Raw genomic sequence first — 17,582 nt, 5'->3', positions numbered from 1 at the left:
AACTGTAGTAATGCATATTATGTCAAGAACCACTCAACTAAATAAACAGAAACAACATCTATCATTACTTTAAGATATGAAGTGACTTTTAATTTATAAAAAAAAAAAAAAACACTGAATTAGAAGGTGTGTCCAAACTTTTGACTGGTACTCTATTTGTTATATGTGTTGCCACATGGTTATTTACTGCAAATGTGAAATGCACAAGAATGTGCTGAGATCAATTTCTTGAGATTAGAACCACTGTTCTTTGTAAAGTTATATTTCTGCCACACTGATACAGTATATACCAATGCATTTAGCTTACAAGCATTTTCTATGTCATAATAATAATATCATGTACTACTATGCCTTTTATTGGACCCAAGATAGTGGAATTCCTATTTCCCACTTTTCTGTGCCCCTCAGCACTGAATATATTGTATATATACCAGGCTACACTGAAACCCAAACTGACAGTCCTATGCATTTTGAGTGGCACTCGAGAAGCATACAAGGTAGACAATACTGTCTTATGCATGGTACTGTCTTTCCTTTCTGTCTGGTGTAACCAGGCACTTCAGTCACACATCTGCCACTCCATCCCTAGTTCTTCCCCTACCATCTGCCAATGCTCAGGAGACACAGCAGCTCTGGCTCTAATTAGAGATATTTGAGTCATTTCACTATATAACCATGAATGCAGCCTCATTCTCGCTCTAAATATGGAGTTATTACAAAGAAGTCTCTTGAGTACCATTTAACTTGGCTGAGACAGTCTACACTAGGGCAAAAACATAGCACAGTGCATACACATAAAAATAGGGCAAAAAAAAAAAAACAGATCTATTTTAAAAGATTTTTTTTTTTCAATTTCATATTATGACAGTGAGCAGTAGAACAATGATAACCACAGCAGCATGAGACGGGGGGGGGAATTCAAGCAAGTCTTACCTGATGCAGGTTGATCAAAACATCTTTCTCAGGGGCATAGCCTCCTGTCGCCATGGGGACAGGGAGGGGCACAGCAGCAGGAGTGTGTGGGGGGTCTGAGATCAGCCCTTCTCTTTGACCGTTGGGTTTGCAGTCAGCCTGTGGGGTGGCATAACCTAAAGCACGCGTGCGCGCGCGCACACACACACACACACACACACACACACACACACACACACACACACACACACACACATAAGCACACAATCACTAGTGCAGAAGTGCTTAATGTAAAAGAAATGCATTCAAATAACTAACACATCAGCCACTTATTGAACTAAAACCATGTGTTCACACAATGCATGAACCAAAAACAGTCAATATGACAGCAGAAATCCTTGGTAAACATCATCATCTACCTGCAAACCTCCAGCTGTGGTATTTAAAAACATTAAATAAGTGTTTCCATTTACCCCAGACACCTCTACTTTAAGGAAGTACCCTGTTCAATGGAGAAGAAAAGGCTGCATGCACACCAGTCCATACCTCCATGCGCCAATGTCATGTGAACAGCAAGTTTCAGGACAGCACAGATGTGAGTTACACACAGTATGATTAAAGTTAACGTGAAATGGAAATCATAACACATTGCTCTTCCACAATGTGATGTTTTATCGACTTTTTGCTCTCTTAGATTGAGGAAAGGAGAGGTGAAATGACTTTACCTCCTACTGATATGTTTACATGGTCCCACTTTATATTAAGTGTCTCTAATACCTGTGTAATTAGACATAAACTATACAGGCAGCTCTTATGTACCTACTAAGAATGCTTTCACTGTTACAAATGGATTACTGGAGCACATAAATAGGCTGTAAATCAGCTTTCGTTTGTGTCATTTTGACAGTTTAGCAGGATATCCAGATTAATTGTGAGGTTTCAGATATTTTTTTTCTGATTGTTACAATACTTGCAGACTAACTACACAGGAAATATCTACTTATTTTAAAGTGTAATTTTATATACTTTAAAAATAAGGCAGCAGATTCGTTGGGTTAACATGTTACAATTCAAATACTGGACAGAAATTTTATTCAAAATAAAATAAAAAAAATTTTTTAAATCCCACTTTATATTGTGTCTCTTTTACCTGTATAAGTGAATCTAGCACCTGTATAGCTACCCATAAACTATACCGGAAACTGCAATGCATCTACTGAGGATGAGTGCACTGTTACAGATGGACATCTGTAAATAACCATACATTTTGGTTCATGTGATCATGACCAAGAATTCGGAAAGTTACAGGGAATGAAAACAACATGATTTTTTATTATTATTATACATAATCAAGAAACACAAATAAATCAGTCTAAATTGTTTCAGAGTGAAAACTTTTAAAATAAAGTGCTTAACTGGATAATAACAATATTTTCCAGTGTGATTCCAAGAAAGTATAGCTTAAACCTTAACATTTTCCCAAATTCCTGTCCAGGAGTTGTCATTTCCTGCATTACGTAAATGCTATAGCGATGTTTTCACAGATGGGAAAAGGCATCAAAACCCATGTAGAATGTCTCATCTCATCTCATTATCTCTAGCCGCTTTATCCTTGTACAGGGTCGCAGGCAAGCTGGAGCCTATCCCAGCTGACTATGGGCGAAAGGCGGGGTACACCCTGGACAAGTCGCCAGGTCATCACAGGGCTGACACATAGACACAGACAACCATTCACACTCACATTCACACCTACGGTCAATTTAGAGTCACCAGTTAACCTAACCTGCATGTCTTTGTACTGTGGGGGAAACCGGAGCACCCGGAGGAAACCCACGCGGACACGGGGAGAACATGTAAACTCCACACAGAAAGGCCCTTGCCGCCCCCGGGGCTCGAACACAGGACCTTCTTGCTGTGAGGCGACAGCGCTAACCACTACACCACCGTGCCGCCCCCATGTAGAATGTATTTTCCCTAAATTCTGTAAGCAAAAAAAAAAAATCAGAATGAAAAGTAGAAGGATGCTGACATAATACCTGGCAACTATGGTGGTAATCTGCAGTGTCATATTCAAAGAAAACAACCCTCAGTTTCTGTTCAAGGTTGGAAAGGTGACCCATCAACTAATGTCAGCACTAAGATGGCAGGTGACAGCCAAATGAAAGTCTCTTGACCATATGTAAAGAACACTTTTATTTGTTATTATCTGTTATTTCATTCTAACTGGTTTCTGCTCTATTCTGCTTTATCAAGCAGGAATGTAAAATTATTATTTCTGATGAGAAAGAACAAAAATGGAAAATAAATTGCTTCTGACCTTTATTTTTGTAACAGGACACCAGTATGAACTGCTAGTTTTTGATTGTTTTAATATCTGAAAACTAACTACACAGGAACTGTCTACTTACTTTATATATATTATACTATAAAAGGCACTGGAACTGTCCTGATTTGTATTGGCCCATGACATTTTGTTGGGTTAGCAATTTACATCACAAATATTATAAAAGAATTCACATAAACCCTTCAGTATTTACATGGGCCAAAATCTGAAGTTCATACAGGGGCTTATTTACAAACTCAATCCCAAAAACGTTGGGACGCTGTGTAAAATGTAAATAAAAACAGAATGCAATGATTCGCAAATCTCATAAACCCATATATGTTTCACAATAGAACATAGACAACATATCAAATGTTTAAACTGAGAAAATGTCCCATTTTAAGAAAAAAAAAGATAATTTTGAATTTGATGGCAGGAACAAGTCTCAAAAAAGTTGGGACAGGGCCATGTTTACCACTGTGTAGCATCCCCTCTTCTTTTAACAACAGTCTGTAAATGTCTGGGAACTGAGGAGACCAGTTGCTGGAATTTTTGAAAGAGAAATGTTGTCCCATTCTTGCTTGATATAAGATTCGAACTGCTCAACAGTCCGGGGTCTTCTTTATCATATTTTTTGTTTCATGATGCGCCAAATGTTTTCAATTGGTGATAGGTTTGGACTGCAGGCAGGCCAGTTCAGCACCTGTACTCTTCTACTACGAAGCCATGCCGTTGTAATAGATGAAGTATGCGGTTTAGAATTGTCTTGCTGAAATATGCAAAGCCTTCTCGGAAAAAGACGTAATCTGGATGGAAGCATATGTTGCTCTAAAACCTTTATATATCTTTCAGCATTGATGGTGCCTTTCCAGATGTGCAAGCTGCCCATGCCATAGGACTACCTTCAGAGATGCAGGCTTTTGAACTGGGCGCTGATAACAAGGCGGATGGTCCCTCTTCCCTTTAGTCCAGAGGACGTGACGTCCATGGTTTCCAAAAAGAATTTCAAATTTTGATTCATCTGACCACAGAACAGTTTTCCACTTTGCCTCAGTCCATTTTAAATGAGCTTTGGCACAGAGAAGATGACAGTGTTTCTGGATCATGTTCACATATGGCTTCTTCTTGAACCTGCATTTGTGGATGGTATGGCAAACTGTTTTCACAGACAATTATTTCTGGAAGTGTTCCTGAGCCCATGCAGTGATTTCCATTACAGAATCATGCCTGCGTTTAATGCAGTGCCGCCTGAGGGCCCGAAGATCACAGGTGTCCAATATTGATTTTTGGCCTTGTTCATTGTGCACAGAGATTTCTCCAGATTCTCAGAATCTGTACATTTTTACCTCACCTGGGACGGAGTCCACCAGGGACCGAGGTGTTGTTTTTGGTCGGGTTTCTTTCTTTCTTTCTTTCTTTCTTTCTTTCTTTCTTTCTTTCTTTCTTTCTTGTTGTGTTAACGATATTACAGGAAAATGGCTGGCTCTATCTTCATGAAACTTTCAGGATAGATGGGCATTGGTCTCAAATAGAACCTCCAACATTTTGAGGGTCATCCGGTCAAGGTCACCAAAAAGGTCAAAATTATTTTTGTTGTGGCTACTGCCTCATATAGAGGTGCTGGCCACTATGTTATCGTGCTGTAAGAATGTAAGAGTGTAACAATCACGCACTGCGCATGTGCATACATGTGTTCCGATTAAAATGGCTGGTGAGTGTATACAATTTGGTTCACCATTCTAAATAAATGGACTAAAGAAATCGCTTTCAGACATGTTTATGCTTATTACAGAGAGAAAGTGTGTTCCACTGAGCTCTAGTGCTGGGCCATTTCCAGGAAATAAGAGTTTGGGTCATGGCGACAGCATGTGTATGTCAGCCTCGGTTCAGAGGTTTCAGTTTTGAAAACTGTAAGAGGGAAGAGTAGAATAATATAAAGTACAGACACTTGGTATATTTTATTTCTGTGATTTTTAAATTGTTCATTTTTGGATTACGCTTCATTTTTGTGGCTACTGCCTCATAGAGTAAATATATATGTTATATTTACTGTATGAACATGGTATCAGAAAGCAATTTTATTTATAAGCAGTAGCCACATGTACCCATAGGGTATCTATTTTTTTTTTCACGATATCTTCCTTCATGTTAATCATAAGTGCTACTAGGCGAGGTTTGTCTTGCCTGGCAACACTTGTTATGTACTGTAGATGATGAGATATTCAAAGTCTTCGAAATTTTACAGTGAGGAACATTATTCTGAAATTGTTCCACAATTTGTAGAAACAGTTTTTTGCTGACTGGTGAATCTCTACCCATCTTTAATTCTGAGAGACTCTGCCTCTCTAAGACCCCGTTTACACGTAGCCGGGTATCTGTAAAAACGGATATTTATTTATACGGTTGCACCCATCATTTACACGTAAACGGAGGTTTCAGTCACTGAAAACTGCTGCTTTCGAAAACTCCGGGCAAAGTGGAGATTTGTGAAAACTCTGTTTTCATGCCTGCATGTAAATAGTGGAAAACGGAGTTTTCTCCATGTTATGGGGAAAACGGAGTTTTAGCATTGTGATCTCACGGTCCCTCCTCCTTGGCCTTCAGATCTCTGGTTGGCTTTCTATTTGTTTGACATGTTTTTGACAGCCTTCCCTGGCTGTTTTTGAGCATTGTGTAAACGGAATTATTTTCTAGTACGGGGAGGAGAAGATACCCGTTTTCATAAATACGTGTAAAGGAAGTATAAGATGCTCTCTTTATACCCAATCATGCTACTGACCTGTTGCCAATTAACCTCATTAGTTGAAAAATGTTCCTCCAGCTGTTTCTTTTTAGTACCACTTACTTTTCCAGCCTTTTGGTGTCCCTGTCCCAACTTTTCTGAGATGTGTTACTGCCATGAAATTCAAAATGAGCTAATATTTTCATGAAATAGTAAAATGTCTCAGTTTAAACATTTGATATGTTGTCTATGTTCTATTGTGGGGGGAAAATTGGGTTTATGATATTTTCAAATCATTGTATTCTGTTTTTATTTACATATTACATAGCATCCCAACTTTTTTGGAATTGGGATTGTATATAAAATGTTCTACTGTAATCCATATATAACTATACTGACATCCACATTAGTTAAAGTACAATTGCATGTATAATTTATGTCTAACTACACAGTCATTAGAGACATTGAATATAAAATGGGACTTTTTTCATGTCATGTTAATGCAAGTAAAGGTTACTGAGTTTTGATGGAAGATTATGGAAAAACATGTCTCACAAGCAAAAGTACTGATAGGTTTTGAACAATATGACAAAGTATATAAACTTAAAACATAAAGGTCAAATCTGCATTCGGACTGTATTTAAATGCCAGGAATTTTACCAGCATTGAGAGGAACTAAGTCCATTGGAATAGTGGCAAAATGCCTTCAAGATTATAATAGATTGTAATTTACTACTGCTTGACAATCAGCTGAGTTGTACTGGCTTTCTTTGGCTATTTTAAAAAACTGCACTCTCATGCTGCTGTGTGTCATTTTCAATATTCATGTTGTACTTTCAAGTAATCACACCTGGACAGGTGCTCTGTGTCTGAATATGTACAACAGGGCCAAAATTAGAGCACAGTGAAATTAATTACAATAGTCTGGCAGGGAAGACAAGGGCAAAGCCATTTTCTCCCAAACATTCATGACTGTAAAGGATTATAAACAAGAGAAGATAAGCCAAAGTCACATTGTGAGAAACACAGACCTGCCTACTCAGGAAAGGTCAGGCCCTAACAGTGCCTCAGTCTGTCTAGCATCTGTTCCCATTTGTGCAATTATAGCTAATCCAGCCAATTTGGGTCATTTGACCAAAAAAAAAACACTTGACCTCTGACCCCAATGTGTGTCATCAAAGAAGCTAGAGAGCTGCTAGAAGTCAACAATTCAACACCGATGTTATCAATGACATCAAACATAATACGAACACATACTGTACATACAGACGTGATTCCCCAGCACTTGAAAAATCATTTGATCCATATCTTTATATCTCTGGAATGTTTACATGGATGTGGGACATCTGTTTCTTTCCCAGCCACACATTAATCTCTCTGCTATTGGTAAGGCTTTTCGTAGGAGTTTATTAATTGCTCCCGAGATAAGATGGCTTGTATGCACACTGGAACATTAATAGCAGTTTTCCACTTGGGATAATTTCAGAAGGCAAATGATTCACTAGAAAGAATAGCCTGTTCTATATATATATGCTTGACAAATAGCTTCCCTGCTGCATCTATTTGGTAACAACATCGAGAGAGGGCAAGAAACTGTTGCGAATGAATTGGCTATGAGTTTTGTGTAGAAAACTAATGTTTTTTGTGAATTACACAGGTTCTTACTCTACACACACACACACACACACACACACTGTATGGTAAAAAGTATGTCCATATGTGATTCTTGAATATCCAATTCCAAAACCATGGGCAACCCAAAACAATGCTGCTATTAAAAAAAATAACCTCTGCTCTTCAGGGAAGGCATGAGAGCATTCGTCAGAGACCTGAGGTAGAGTCAGTCAGTATGCTTATGTACACACAAATATTCCACCAACATATGGCACCTTATGATGAGATTATCTGTTGGGGGTCCACCCAGATGTAAAATGCATGGTGTCTCTTCCATCTGATAACCTGATCACTGTACACCTCAAAGAGTCTCAGGGGTGTAAAAGTGTACGCATTTTTTTCGGGAGGGGGGGCAGCCTAAAGATTAGAGAAGTAGCCTTGGGCCCAAAGAGTCACCTTTTTGATTCCCCTAGACCGGCAGTAAAAATGTGCAGGGGGTGAATGAACAGCACTTTCCCCTCCCTCTGTATCCACGGCTAAAGTGCCCTTGAGCAAGGCACCTAACCCCCAGCTGCTCCCCAGGCACTGTAGTGTAGCTGCCCACTGCTCTGGGTATGTGTATGCTCAAGTGTACATGTGACCAAAAAAAGGCTTATTATTATTTATTCCAAATATGACAATATTCAGAATTTGATCTGGGTCATGTAAAAAGCATATTCTATTTGGATCTTCCAAATTTGGCCTTATTCCGAATTTAGCGTTTTCCAATTATGACATAGGATATGCCGATTTTATTCAGGTTTTAGGAGCATTCTTTGGGCGGCACGGTGGTGTAGTGGTTAGCACTGTCACCTCACAGCAAGAAGGTTCTGGGTTCAAGCCCAGCGGCCGATGGGGGCCTTTCTGTGTAGAGTTTGCATGTTCTCCCTGTGTCTGCATGGGTTTCCTCTGGGTGCTCCGGTTTCTCCCACAGTTCAGAGACATGCAGTTAGGTTAACATGGGGCAGCCATGGCCTGAGGTTGGGCTGAAGTGTCCTTGAGCAAGGGCACCTAACCCACAACTGCTCCCTGGGCGCTGTAGCATAGCTGCCCACTGCTCCGGGTATGTGTGTGTGCTCATTGCTCACCTCACTTGTGTGTACATGTGTGTGTTCACTGCGTCAGATGGGTTAAATGCAGAGGTTAAATTTCACTGTGTGCTTAAGTCTATGCTTGAGTGTACGTGTAACAAATAAAGGCTTCTTGGCTTCTTTGACATGTTTACAGTCCATTCTGAATATGCATCTCACTTAGTGTTATTACAGCAGTTTGCGACACATGGCTTCTTGCCTCATTATGGTCAGCTCTGTGTGTAGACAACTAGACAACCATTTGCAAGGCTGAGGTAGAGATGTGGTTGCATGTAAATGAGACTGGAAGTGGAATATTCATTTTCATTAGCCATGTAAACAGCTTAGTAGGAATATTGTCAAATACTGTAATATTTTATGCATGTAAATGTAGTGAGTGTTCCAAATCATCCCAAAGGTTTCCAGTGGGGTTGAAGTCAGAGTCTGTGCAGACCTGTCAAGTTCTTCCACACCAACGTTGGCAAACCATGACTTTATGGACCTCACATTGTGCACAGGGGTATTGTCGTGATGGAACATGTTTGGGCTAGGCCCCTTAGCTCCAGTTAAGGTAAATCTTAATTATGGTAAAGCATACAAAGATATTCTAGTCAATAGATGACTTGCAACCACGTGATCAAAATGTGCTACGTCATGAGCGTCTGCCATGATGGTGGATATACAAAGCAACTAGGATGACAGCCACTGAAAGCGTGTCTGTAAACAATGCTGAATTTTCTCAGTATTACCACGATTTGAACGATTGAACGAAGATTCGATACAAAGAGAAGATAGACATGTGTGGTTTTGACCCATATTATTTTAAAAAGTCAGACTTTTTTGAAGATAAGATGCTTCTACCAACCATCAAGTATGAATACAGGTCATTTCGTCCAATGCCTTTTCGTCCAATAGTTAAGACATTTCGTCCAAAGCCTTTTTCATATGCACTATCAATTATTTTATATTTCAGGTATTGTTCGAAAAAAGGAGGAATTCTCAATGGAATTTGACCGAAGCAAAACACATTTTTGTAAAGCGAATGAGTGCCACACTACGTGCACTTCGACACTAAAGAGCGTACTAAGGGGGATAACCATGTAGGCCCATGCCACTTGCTGACCCTGGGATGAGTTAACTCCCTTGTCATTGCAGGCTGATCGCTCGCATGTCTATGTTTCCGGCTGGATCATATTAAACCTTCAGGCGTAGAGCAGCGCTCTTGCGGGGGCGTCATTTGCAAATCCTGGGCCGAGGCGCGGTCCTACTGCCCCAAGACCATGCTCTTTCAAAGGGGGAGGCTTAGAGGGAGGTGCCTGTAAAATTTGGTTTCGTTGTGAGCTCCCCTGGCTGAGTTATTAATTTTTTAAACCCGGCTGGATCATGTTAAATTTTTAGGTGCAGAGCAGCGCTCTCACGGGTCTTTCGTTCACGAACACCGGAATACCTGAAATATAAAATAATTGATTGTGCATATGAAAAAGGCTTTGGACAAAATGTCTTAATTTTGGGGCGAAATGGTCATTGGACAAAGTGATCACCTCGTCTCCTCTCCGTACTAAGCCTCAGACTTTCCTTGCCCTCTTTCCGAATCACCGACGGAATTCTAAAAAATTGGAATGTGCCACGGTCACGAGTACTGTTGTGACCACAACCATATACAGCACAAAGATATGGCAGAGCTAAAAGAACGCTTAAAGCAGTGGAAAAACAAAGAGAGTTGCGCACGCATGACTATGTTTTGTATGGAATGTTGCTTGACCCCGCATTTGTATATCCACCAACATGGGTGACATCCAGGTTTCTATTTTGCTTTGACGTCACTTGCAAGTCAAGGATTGTGTACTTGCAAGTCAAGGATTGTGTGCTTCCAACTTTGTGGCAATAGTGTGAGCAGTGGCATCTTTAGGCCCTATCACTCGGGGCTATAGTTCTGGGCATTTTGAGCCTAACCCTGGGTATTTTTGCCCTCAAAAAAAGTAAGAGATTAATAGAAAATAACTGACTGAAACAGATTGGAACTTGACTTGCAACATCCGAGGTGGGAGGGGAGGGACATAATTGAGCGCTGCACAGTGCACATTCAAAATTTTAGTAACCGCCAACAGAAGAACATTCAGAACTGGTTGGAAGATGACTTCAAAAAAACAATCCACTATTGTCGGATTTTTCAAGATGAAAACAGGTGGTAAGTCATTGACAGTGGGTGTTTATATAGAATGTATCAACAATGTAACCTACTGAATTATGTTGATACGCAAAAAATGCTCCGTGTAGCTGGTTATATTAAATTTACAGCGTAGGGTCTGTATGATTAGCGAACCAGGCTCACTCAAAAGTTCGAGTGGTTTAATGAATATTTTCAGTGGTGTTCTATTTGCCCTGACTAAATTTATTTCACAGGTCAACAACAATTTGTGTTCATGTAGACACCAATAATAGTTGCCCTGTCATAATTTAATCATATGTTTTAATGCTACATGTAGCCTATGCAGAACCATCCAGCCAACCATATGTATACCATAGCCAGCCTTTGGCATATTAGTCACATATAGGAATAAAACAGTGTTTTGTTTTGTCACGCAGTATTAATGTCAACATAAATTTTTGTTGTCCAGACACTACCAATGCACTGCTACAGTCAACTGAGCCTGAATGCATTGGAGAAAATGGTATTTATATGTGTATATGTGTGAGAAACTTGGAAGACATATTTATATGAACATAGTCTTGTAAGATGGGATGTCATCTGGGATTTTGAATGATGTAATATAATAATGTAGCTTAGAATTTGTGTCTTTGTGGTCCTAAAGGAGAGATATGTGAGTCAGAAATGATATATTTTTATTAAAGTGATGAAAAATTTTACTAGCAATATTTAATAGTCAATTGATACATGCTTCAGTTTCCTGAGACAATATGGGTGTTAATAATAACTTAATAATAAGGAGACGGAAACTGAAGTGAACTATGTAAATTTAAAAAGAGCAGTGATAAAGATATCATATCACCACCTTTGAATGTGTGTGGGTGATAATATTTCTTGTAAAGTTAGATATAACCTCACCAACCTATTTTTGCCAGTCTCCCTGAAAAAAAAAAAAAATACAAGCCCCAGGAAAACTTGACTTAGCCCCTGGTCTTTTCAATAGCAAGAAATACTCTTGAGAGTGGGGAAAACTTTCATATGGCTGTGAGGGTCAGATATAAAATCTAGGGAGTAAATGCATGGTAATTACTGTCAGTGTTGTAAAAGTTATGCAAGGTACACAAGGTTTCTAAAGAATCTGGATATTTCTGTCAGTAAAGGCATTGAGAATGACAGAGCTAGCCAAACTACAAACATGGCTACTCAGAACTACAACACCCAATGAGCACAGTGCCCTCTGTCACCGGTTTATTGAACTCAGCTGTCGTTCGTTCACAACTCATCAGCCACACTGCTTAAGCCTCACTCACACTCCAACTCATTGTGAAGTATTGTTCTGTGGTTTCCAGTCCATGCCAAGCTTTTCTATCTCTGCCTGATTCTAGTTATTCTGACCCTCGCTATCTCTCTCTGTTTACGCTACTTGTCTCTTCTGTATTGCCCTGTTTGCCGATCGATCGACCATTGCCTGCCTTTTGACCACACTTCTCGTTTTGCGATTTGGCTTCATTACAAGTTTGCTCCCCGCTCTCCTTTGCACATACATCTGTAAGTGCCTGCACTCTGACAATTTCAGACAAAAGTCTTTGAAGAAAATCCTTTGGTCTCTGAAGCAAAGTACTTGATGTAATAGCTGTTGTCAAAACATGCCTTTCATTTGACGTGATTCCAAATTTCTGAGAATGTAATAAACTCTTTTTTTTCATTACATTTCTCGACATCATTCAAAATGAAGATTTTTTTCAATAAAGCACCATTTTTGTGTCACTTATCAACACATCACTACAAGAGTAACACTGTATACTGTCTCTTCTGCAAGCAGTGAAATTAGCTGTACTGTAGAAAGCAGTTTTTTTCAAGAACCTTCATACCAACAAAATGAAGAATATCTCCTTCAACAGCAATGGATGTAGGATTAATGACATCTCTCTTTGCAAAGCTAGTTGTTTATTCCTGAGCAATGAAGTAAGGAAATGTAAGGAGAAAAAGCCCATCTAGTTGTACATTTTCTGACCTTTTGAACCCCATGAAATGAATGTCATGTTTTGACAAAACCAATTACATCATCAGGCATTTAGAAGATTAGCTATTTCACTTCCTACAGACTTATAAGCACTGTGCTTGCACAGCTGATGGAATTTTGTCCAAAACAGCCTGTTTCAAGAGAAACTGTGTACTATGCTGCAATTTTTTTATTGCCCATATAATTATAGCGGATTCTGTGTAGGTATACAATTACTAATTGTGCATAGCAACAGATGGTATACAATTACCATCTGTTGCTATGCACAATTAGTCAGCCCCTTCTCTTCCTGTCCATCAGTGCAAAGGGACCGCCATAGTCACTGCTGAGTATATCATTATTTGACTGCTTGAACATTCTCAGAACAACAGTAACAATGATGTGGTAGTGATTGGTGTTTCAGGCATACCAGCATTATTGGGGTTTATTATTAAAGCCCACTGACCATACAGTGGTGCTTGAAAGTTTGTGAACCCTTTAGAATTTTCTATATTTCTGCATAAATATGACCGAAAACATCATCAGATTTTCACACAAGTCCTAAAAGTAGATAAAGAGAACCCAGTTAAACAAATGAGACAAAAATATTATACTTGGTCATTTATTTATTGAGGAAAATGATCCGATATTACATATCTGTGAGTGGCAAAAGTATGTGAACCTTGAGGATTAGCAGTTAATTTGAAGGTGAAATTAGAGTCAGGTATTTTCAATCAATGGGATGACAATCAGGTGTGAGTGGGCACCCTGTTTTATTTAAAGAACAGGGATCTATCAATGTCTGATCCTCACAACACATGTTTGTGGAAGTGTATCATGGCACGAACAAAGGAGATTTCTGAGGACCTCAGAAAAAGTGTTATTGATGCTCATCAGGCTGGAAAAGGTTACAAAACCATCTCTAAAGAGTTTGGACTCCACCAATCCACAGTCAGACAGATTGTGTACAAATGGAGGAAATTCAAAACCATTGTTACCTTCCTCCGGAGTGGTCGACCAACAAAGATCACTCCAAGAGCAAGGCGTGTAATAGTCGGCGAGGTCACAAAGGACCCCAGGGTAACGTCTAAGCAACTGAAGGCCTCTCTCACACTGGCTAATGTTAATGTTCATGAGTCCACCATCAGGAGAACACTGAACAACAATGGTGTGCATGACAGGGTTGCAAAGAGAAAGCCACTGCTCTCCAAAAAAAACATTGCTGCTCGTCTGCAGTTTGCTAAAGATCACGTGGACAAGCCAAAAGGCTATTGGAAAAATGTTTTGTGGACGGATGAGACCAAACTAGAACTTTTTGGTTTAAATGCGAAGCGTTATGTTTGGAGAAAGGACAACACTGCATTCCAGCATAAGAACCTTATCCCATCTGTGAAACATGGTGGTGGTAGTATCATGGTTTGGGCCTGTTTTGCTGCTTCTGGGCCAGGACAGCTTGCCATCATTGATGGAACAATGAATTCTGAATTATACCAGCAAATTCTAAAGGAAAATGTCAGGACATCTGTCCATGAACTGAATCTCAAGAGAAGGTGGGTCATGCAGCAAGACAACAAACCTAAGCACACAAGTTGTTCTACCAAAGAATGGTTAAAGAAGAATAAAGTTACTGTTTTGGAATGGCCAAGTCAAAGTCCTGACTTTAATCCAATGGAAATGTTGTGGAAGGACCTGAAGCAAGCAGTTCATGTGAGGAAACCCACCAACATCCCAGAGTTGAAGCTGTTCTGTACGGAGGAATGGGCTAAAATTCCTCCAAGCCGGTGTGCAGGACTGATCAACAGTTACTGGAAGCGTTTAGTTGCAGTTGTTGCTGCACAAGGGGTTCACACCAGATACTGAAAGCAAAGGTTCACATACTTTTGCCACTCACAGACATGTAATATTGGATCATTTTCCTCAATAAATAAATGACCAAGTATAATATTTCTGTCTCTTTTGTTTAACTGGGTTCTCTTTATCTACTTTTTGGACTTGTGTGAAAATCTGATGATGTTTTAGGTCATATTTATGCAGAAATATAGAAAATTCTAAAGGGTTCACAAACTTTCAAGCACCACTGTAAATACCTAACTGATGGTTGTCCTGTGGTCAGAAACTGACACTGACAAAGAGCTAGAAGCTAACTTACACACCCTTTATATTGAAAAGTAGGAGCTTTAGTCTCATATGAGTGGATGGACAGGGTACTGTATGTATGTCTATTTATTTGTATGTATAAAACTGCATTAATTATGCTGTACCTGTTTCACATGGACCAGTGTCATATACACACACCATGTCAGATTCACTGAAAATAATACAGTGGTGCTTGAAAGTTTGTGAACCCTTTAGAATTTTTGATATTTCTGCATAAATATGACCGAAAACATCATCAGATTTTCACACAAGTCCTAAAAGTAGATAAAGAGAACCCAGTTAAACAAATGAGACAAAACTATTATACTTGGTCATTAATTTATTGAGGAAAATGATCCAATATTACATATCTGTGAGTGGCAAAAGTATGTGAACCTTTGCTTTCAGTATCTGCTGTGACCCCCTTGTGCAGCAATAACTGCAACTAAACGGTTCCGGTAACTGTTGATCAGTTCTGCACACCGGCTTGGAGGAATTTTAGCCCATTCCTCCATACAGAACAGCTTCAACTCTGGGAGGTTGGTGGGTTTCCTCATATGAACTGCTTGCTTCAGGTCCTTCCACAACATTTCGATTGGATTAAGGTCAAGACTTTGACTTGGCCATTCCAAAACATTAACTTTATTCTTCTTTAACCATTCTTTGGTAGAACGACTTGTGTGCTTAGGGTCGTTGTCTTGCTGCATGACCCACCTTCTCTTGAGATTCAGTTCATGGACAGATGTCCTGACATTTTCCTTTAGAATTCACTGGTATAATTCAGAATTCATTGTTCCATCAATGATGGCAAGCCATCCTGGCCCAGATGCAGCAAAACAGGCCCAAACTATGATACTACCACCACCATGTTTCACAGATGGGATAAGGTTCTTATGCTGGAATGCAGTGTTTTCCTTTCTCCAAACATAATGCTTCTCATTTAAACCAAAAAGTTCTATTTTGGTCTCATCCGTCCACAGAACATTTTTCCAATAGCCTTCTGGCTTGTCCACATGATCTTTAGCAAACTGTAGACAAGCAGCAATGTTCTTTTTGGACAAATGTGTTGTGAAGATCAGACTTTGATAGGTCCCTGTTCTTTAAATAAAACAGGGTGCCCACTCACACCTGATTGTCATCCCATTGATTGAAAACACCTGACTCTAATTTCACCTTCAAATTAACTGCTAATCCTAGAGGTTCACATTCTTTTGCCACTCACAGATATGTAATATTGGATCATTTTCCTCAATAAATTAATGACCAAGTATAATATTTTTGTCTCATTTGCTTAACTGGGTTTTCTTTATCTACTTTTAGGACTTGTGTGAAAATCTGTTGATGTTTTCGGTCATATTTATGCAGAAATATCGAAAATTCTAAAGGGTTCACAAACTTTCAAGCACCACTGTACATCACCAAAATAACATCAAGACAGTGGTGGTCCATTGTTGGCTCTAAGGTTGCTGATAGTGGGGAAGTTAGGACAATTCTAAGGGCCCAGCATTGACAGAGGCCCCTCAGAGAACAGTATTAATATTATTAGCATGTGTAAGTTATTTTAATAATAATAATAATAATAATAATAATAGGGTGGCACGGTGGTGTAGTGGTTAGCGCTGTCTCCTCACAGCAAGAAGGTCCTGGGTTCGAGCCCCGGGGCCGGCGAGGGCCTTTCTGTGTGGAGTTTGCATGTTCTCCCCGTGTCCGCGTGGGTTTCCTCCGGGTGCTCCGTTTTCCCCCACAGTCCAAAGACATGCAGGTTAGGTTAACTGGTGACTCTAAATTGACCGTAGGTGTGAATGTGAGTGTGAATGGTTGTCTGTGTCTATGTGTCAGCCCTGTGATGACCTGGCGACTTGTCCAGGGTGTACCCCGCCTTTCGCCCATAGTCAGCTGGGATAGGCTCCAGCTTGCCTGCGACCCTGTAGAAGGATAAAGCGGCTAGAGATAATGAGATGAGATAATAATAATAATTTTGTCCCCTAAAATGAGTAAATACAACAACCTTCCGGTTTGGTTTTCCATTTTCCGCAAAATTATTAGAATGGATAGTCTTTATATTTCACCCCTCTCCCTATTCATTACATGGTACAGTCTTGTGTAGGTGGAGCCAGAGCATGACACCACGTTAGGTTTGTTGCTTTCCAATCCAGCACTAATGTTAGTTGCGCATGGTAGAAGCAGAATTTACTGTATGGTGAACTATCAGTAGATTGACACCATCATGAAGAAGTCGGGTTACCAGAAACGTAAAGGGGGGTGCAATATTATATTCTTTCACTGGGCCCAAAATTTCTAGTGGCACTCCTGGTTGGCTCTAAGGTGCCTCTTCAGGCTCGAGCAATGCTTACAATCGCATACGCTTAACTACAGTCCATAGAAATTAAAAATGGATCTGCTTCTTGTATCTGATCAGTGTTTGAATTTCACTTCCTCTTCCCTTCACTGAAGCATGAAAGAGCCACAAATGATTTATGAAGCTTGTCAGCATGAGTTACCACTGCAGAGCCAGGCCTGTAAAGAGGGAACTGCCAAAGTAACTCAGAGCCACTCAAAACTCACAAGATGGAAGCAGACACAAAAGAGAAGAAAATAGTTTTGTGTGATTGAGT

At 39.7% G+C, this 17,582-nt stretch overlaps 1 protein-coding gene across 4 annotated transcripts in view; it reads right to left on the bottom strand.

Moving 5' to 3' along the window:
* slc4a3 (solute carrier family 4 member 3) overlaps nt 1-17,582 on the bottom strand; it is a 204,831-nt gene that overhangs the window by 119,969 nt on the left and 67,280 nt on the right. For all 4 annotated transcript variants that reach the window (XM_060930294.1, XM_060930296.1, XM_060930295.1 and 1 more), the window contains one exon: nt 934-1,088. In XM_060930294.1, the coding sequence (XP_060786277.1) occupies nt 934-987 (54 nt within the window). In that variant the 5' untranslated portion in view covers nt 988-1,088. The remainder of the gene's footprint in view (nt 1-933; nt 1,089-17,582) is intronic.

The sequence above is a fragment of the Neoarius graeffei genome, chromosome 9 (assembly GCF_027579695.1).
Source record: "Neoarius graeffei isolate fNeoGra1 chromosome 9, fNeoGra1.pri, whole genome shotgun sequence".
NCBI classification, from domain to species: domain Eukaryota; kingdom Metazoa; phylum Chordata; class Actinopteri; order Siluriformes; family Ariidae; genus Neoarius; species Neoarius graeffei.
This window is presented reverse-complemented; position numbering and strand designations above follow the sequence as displayed.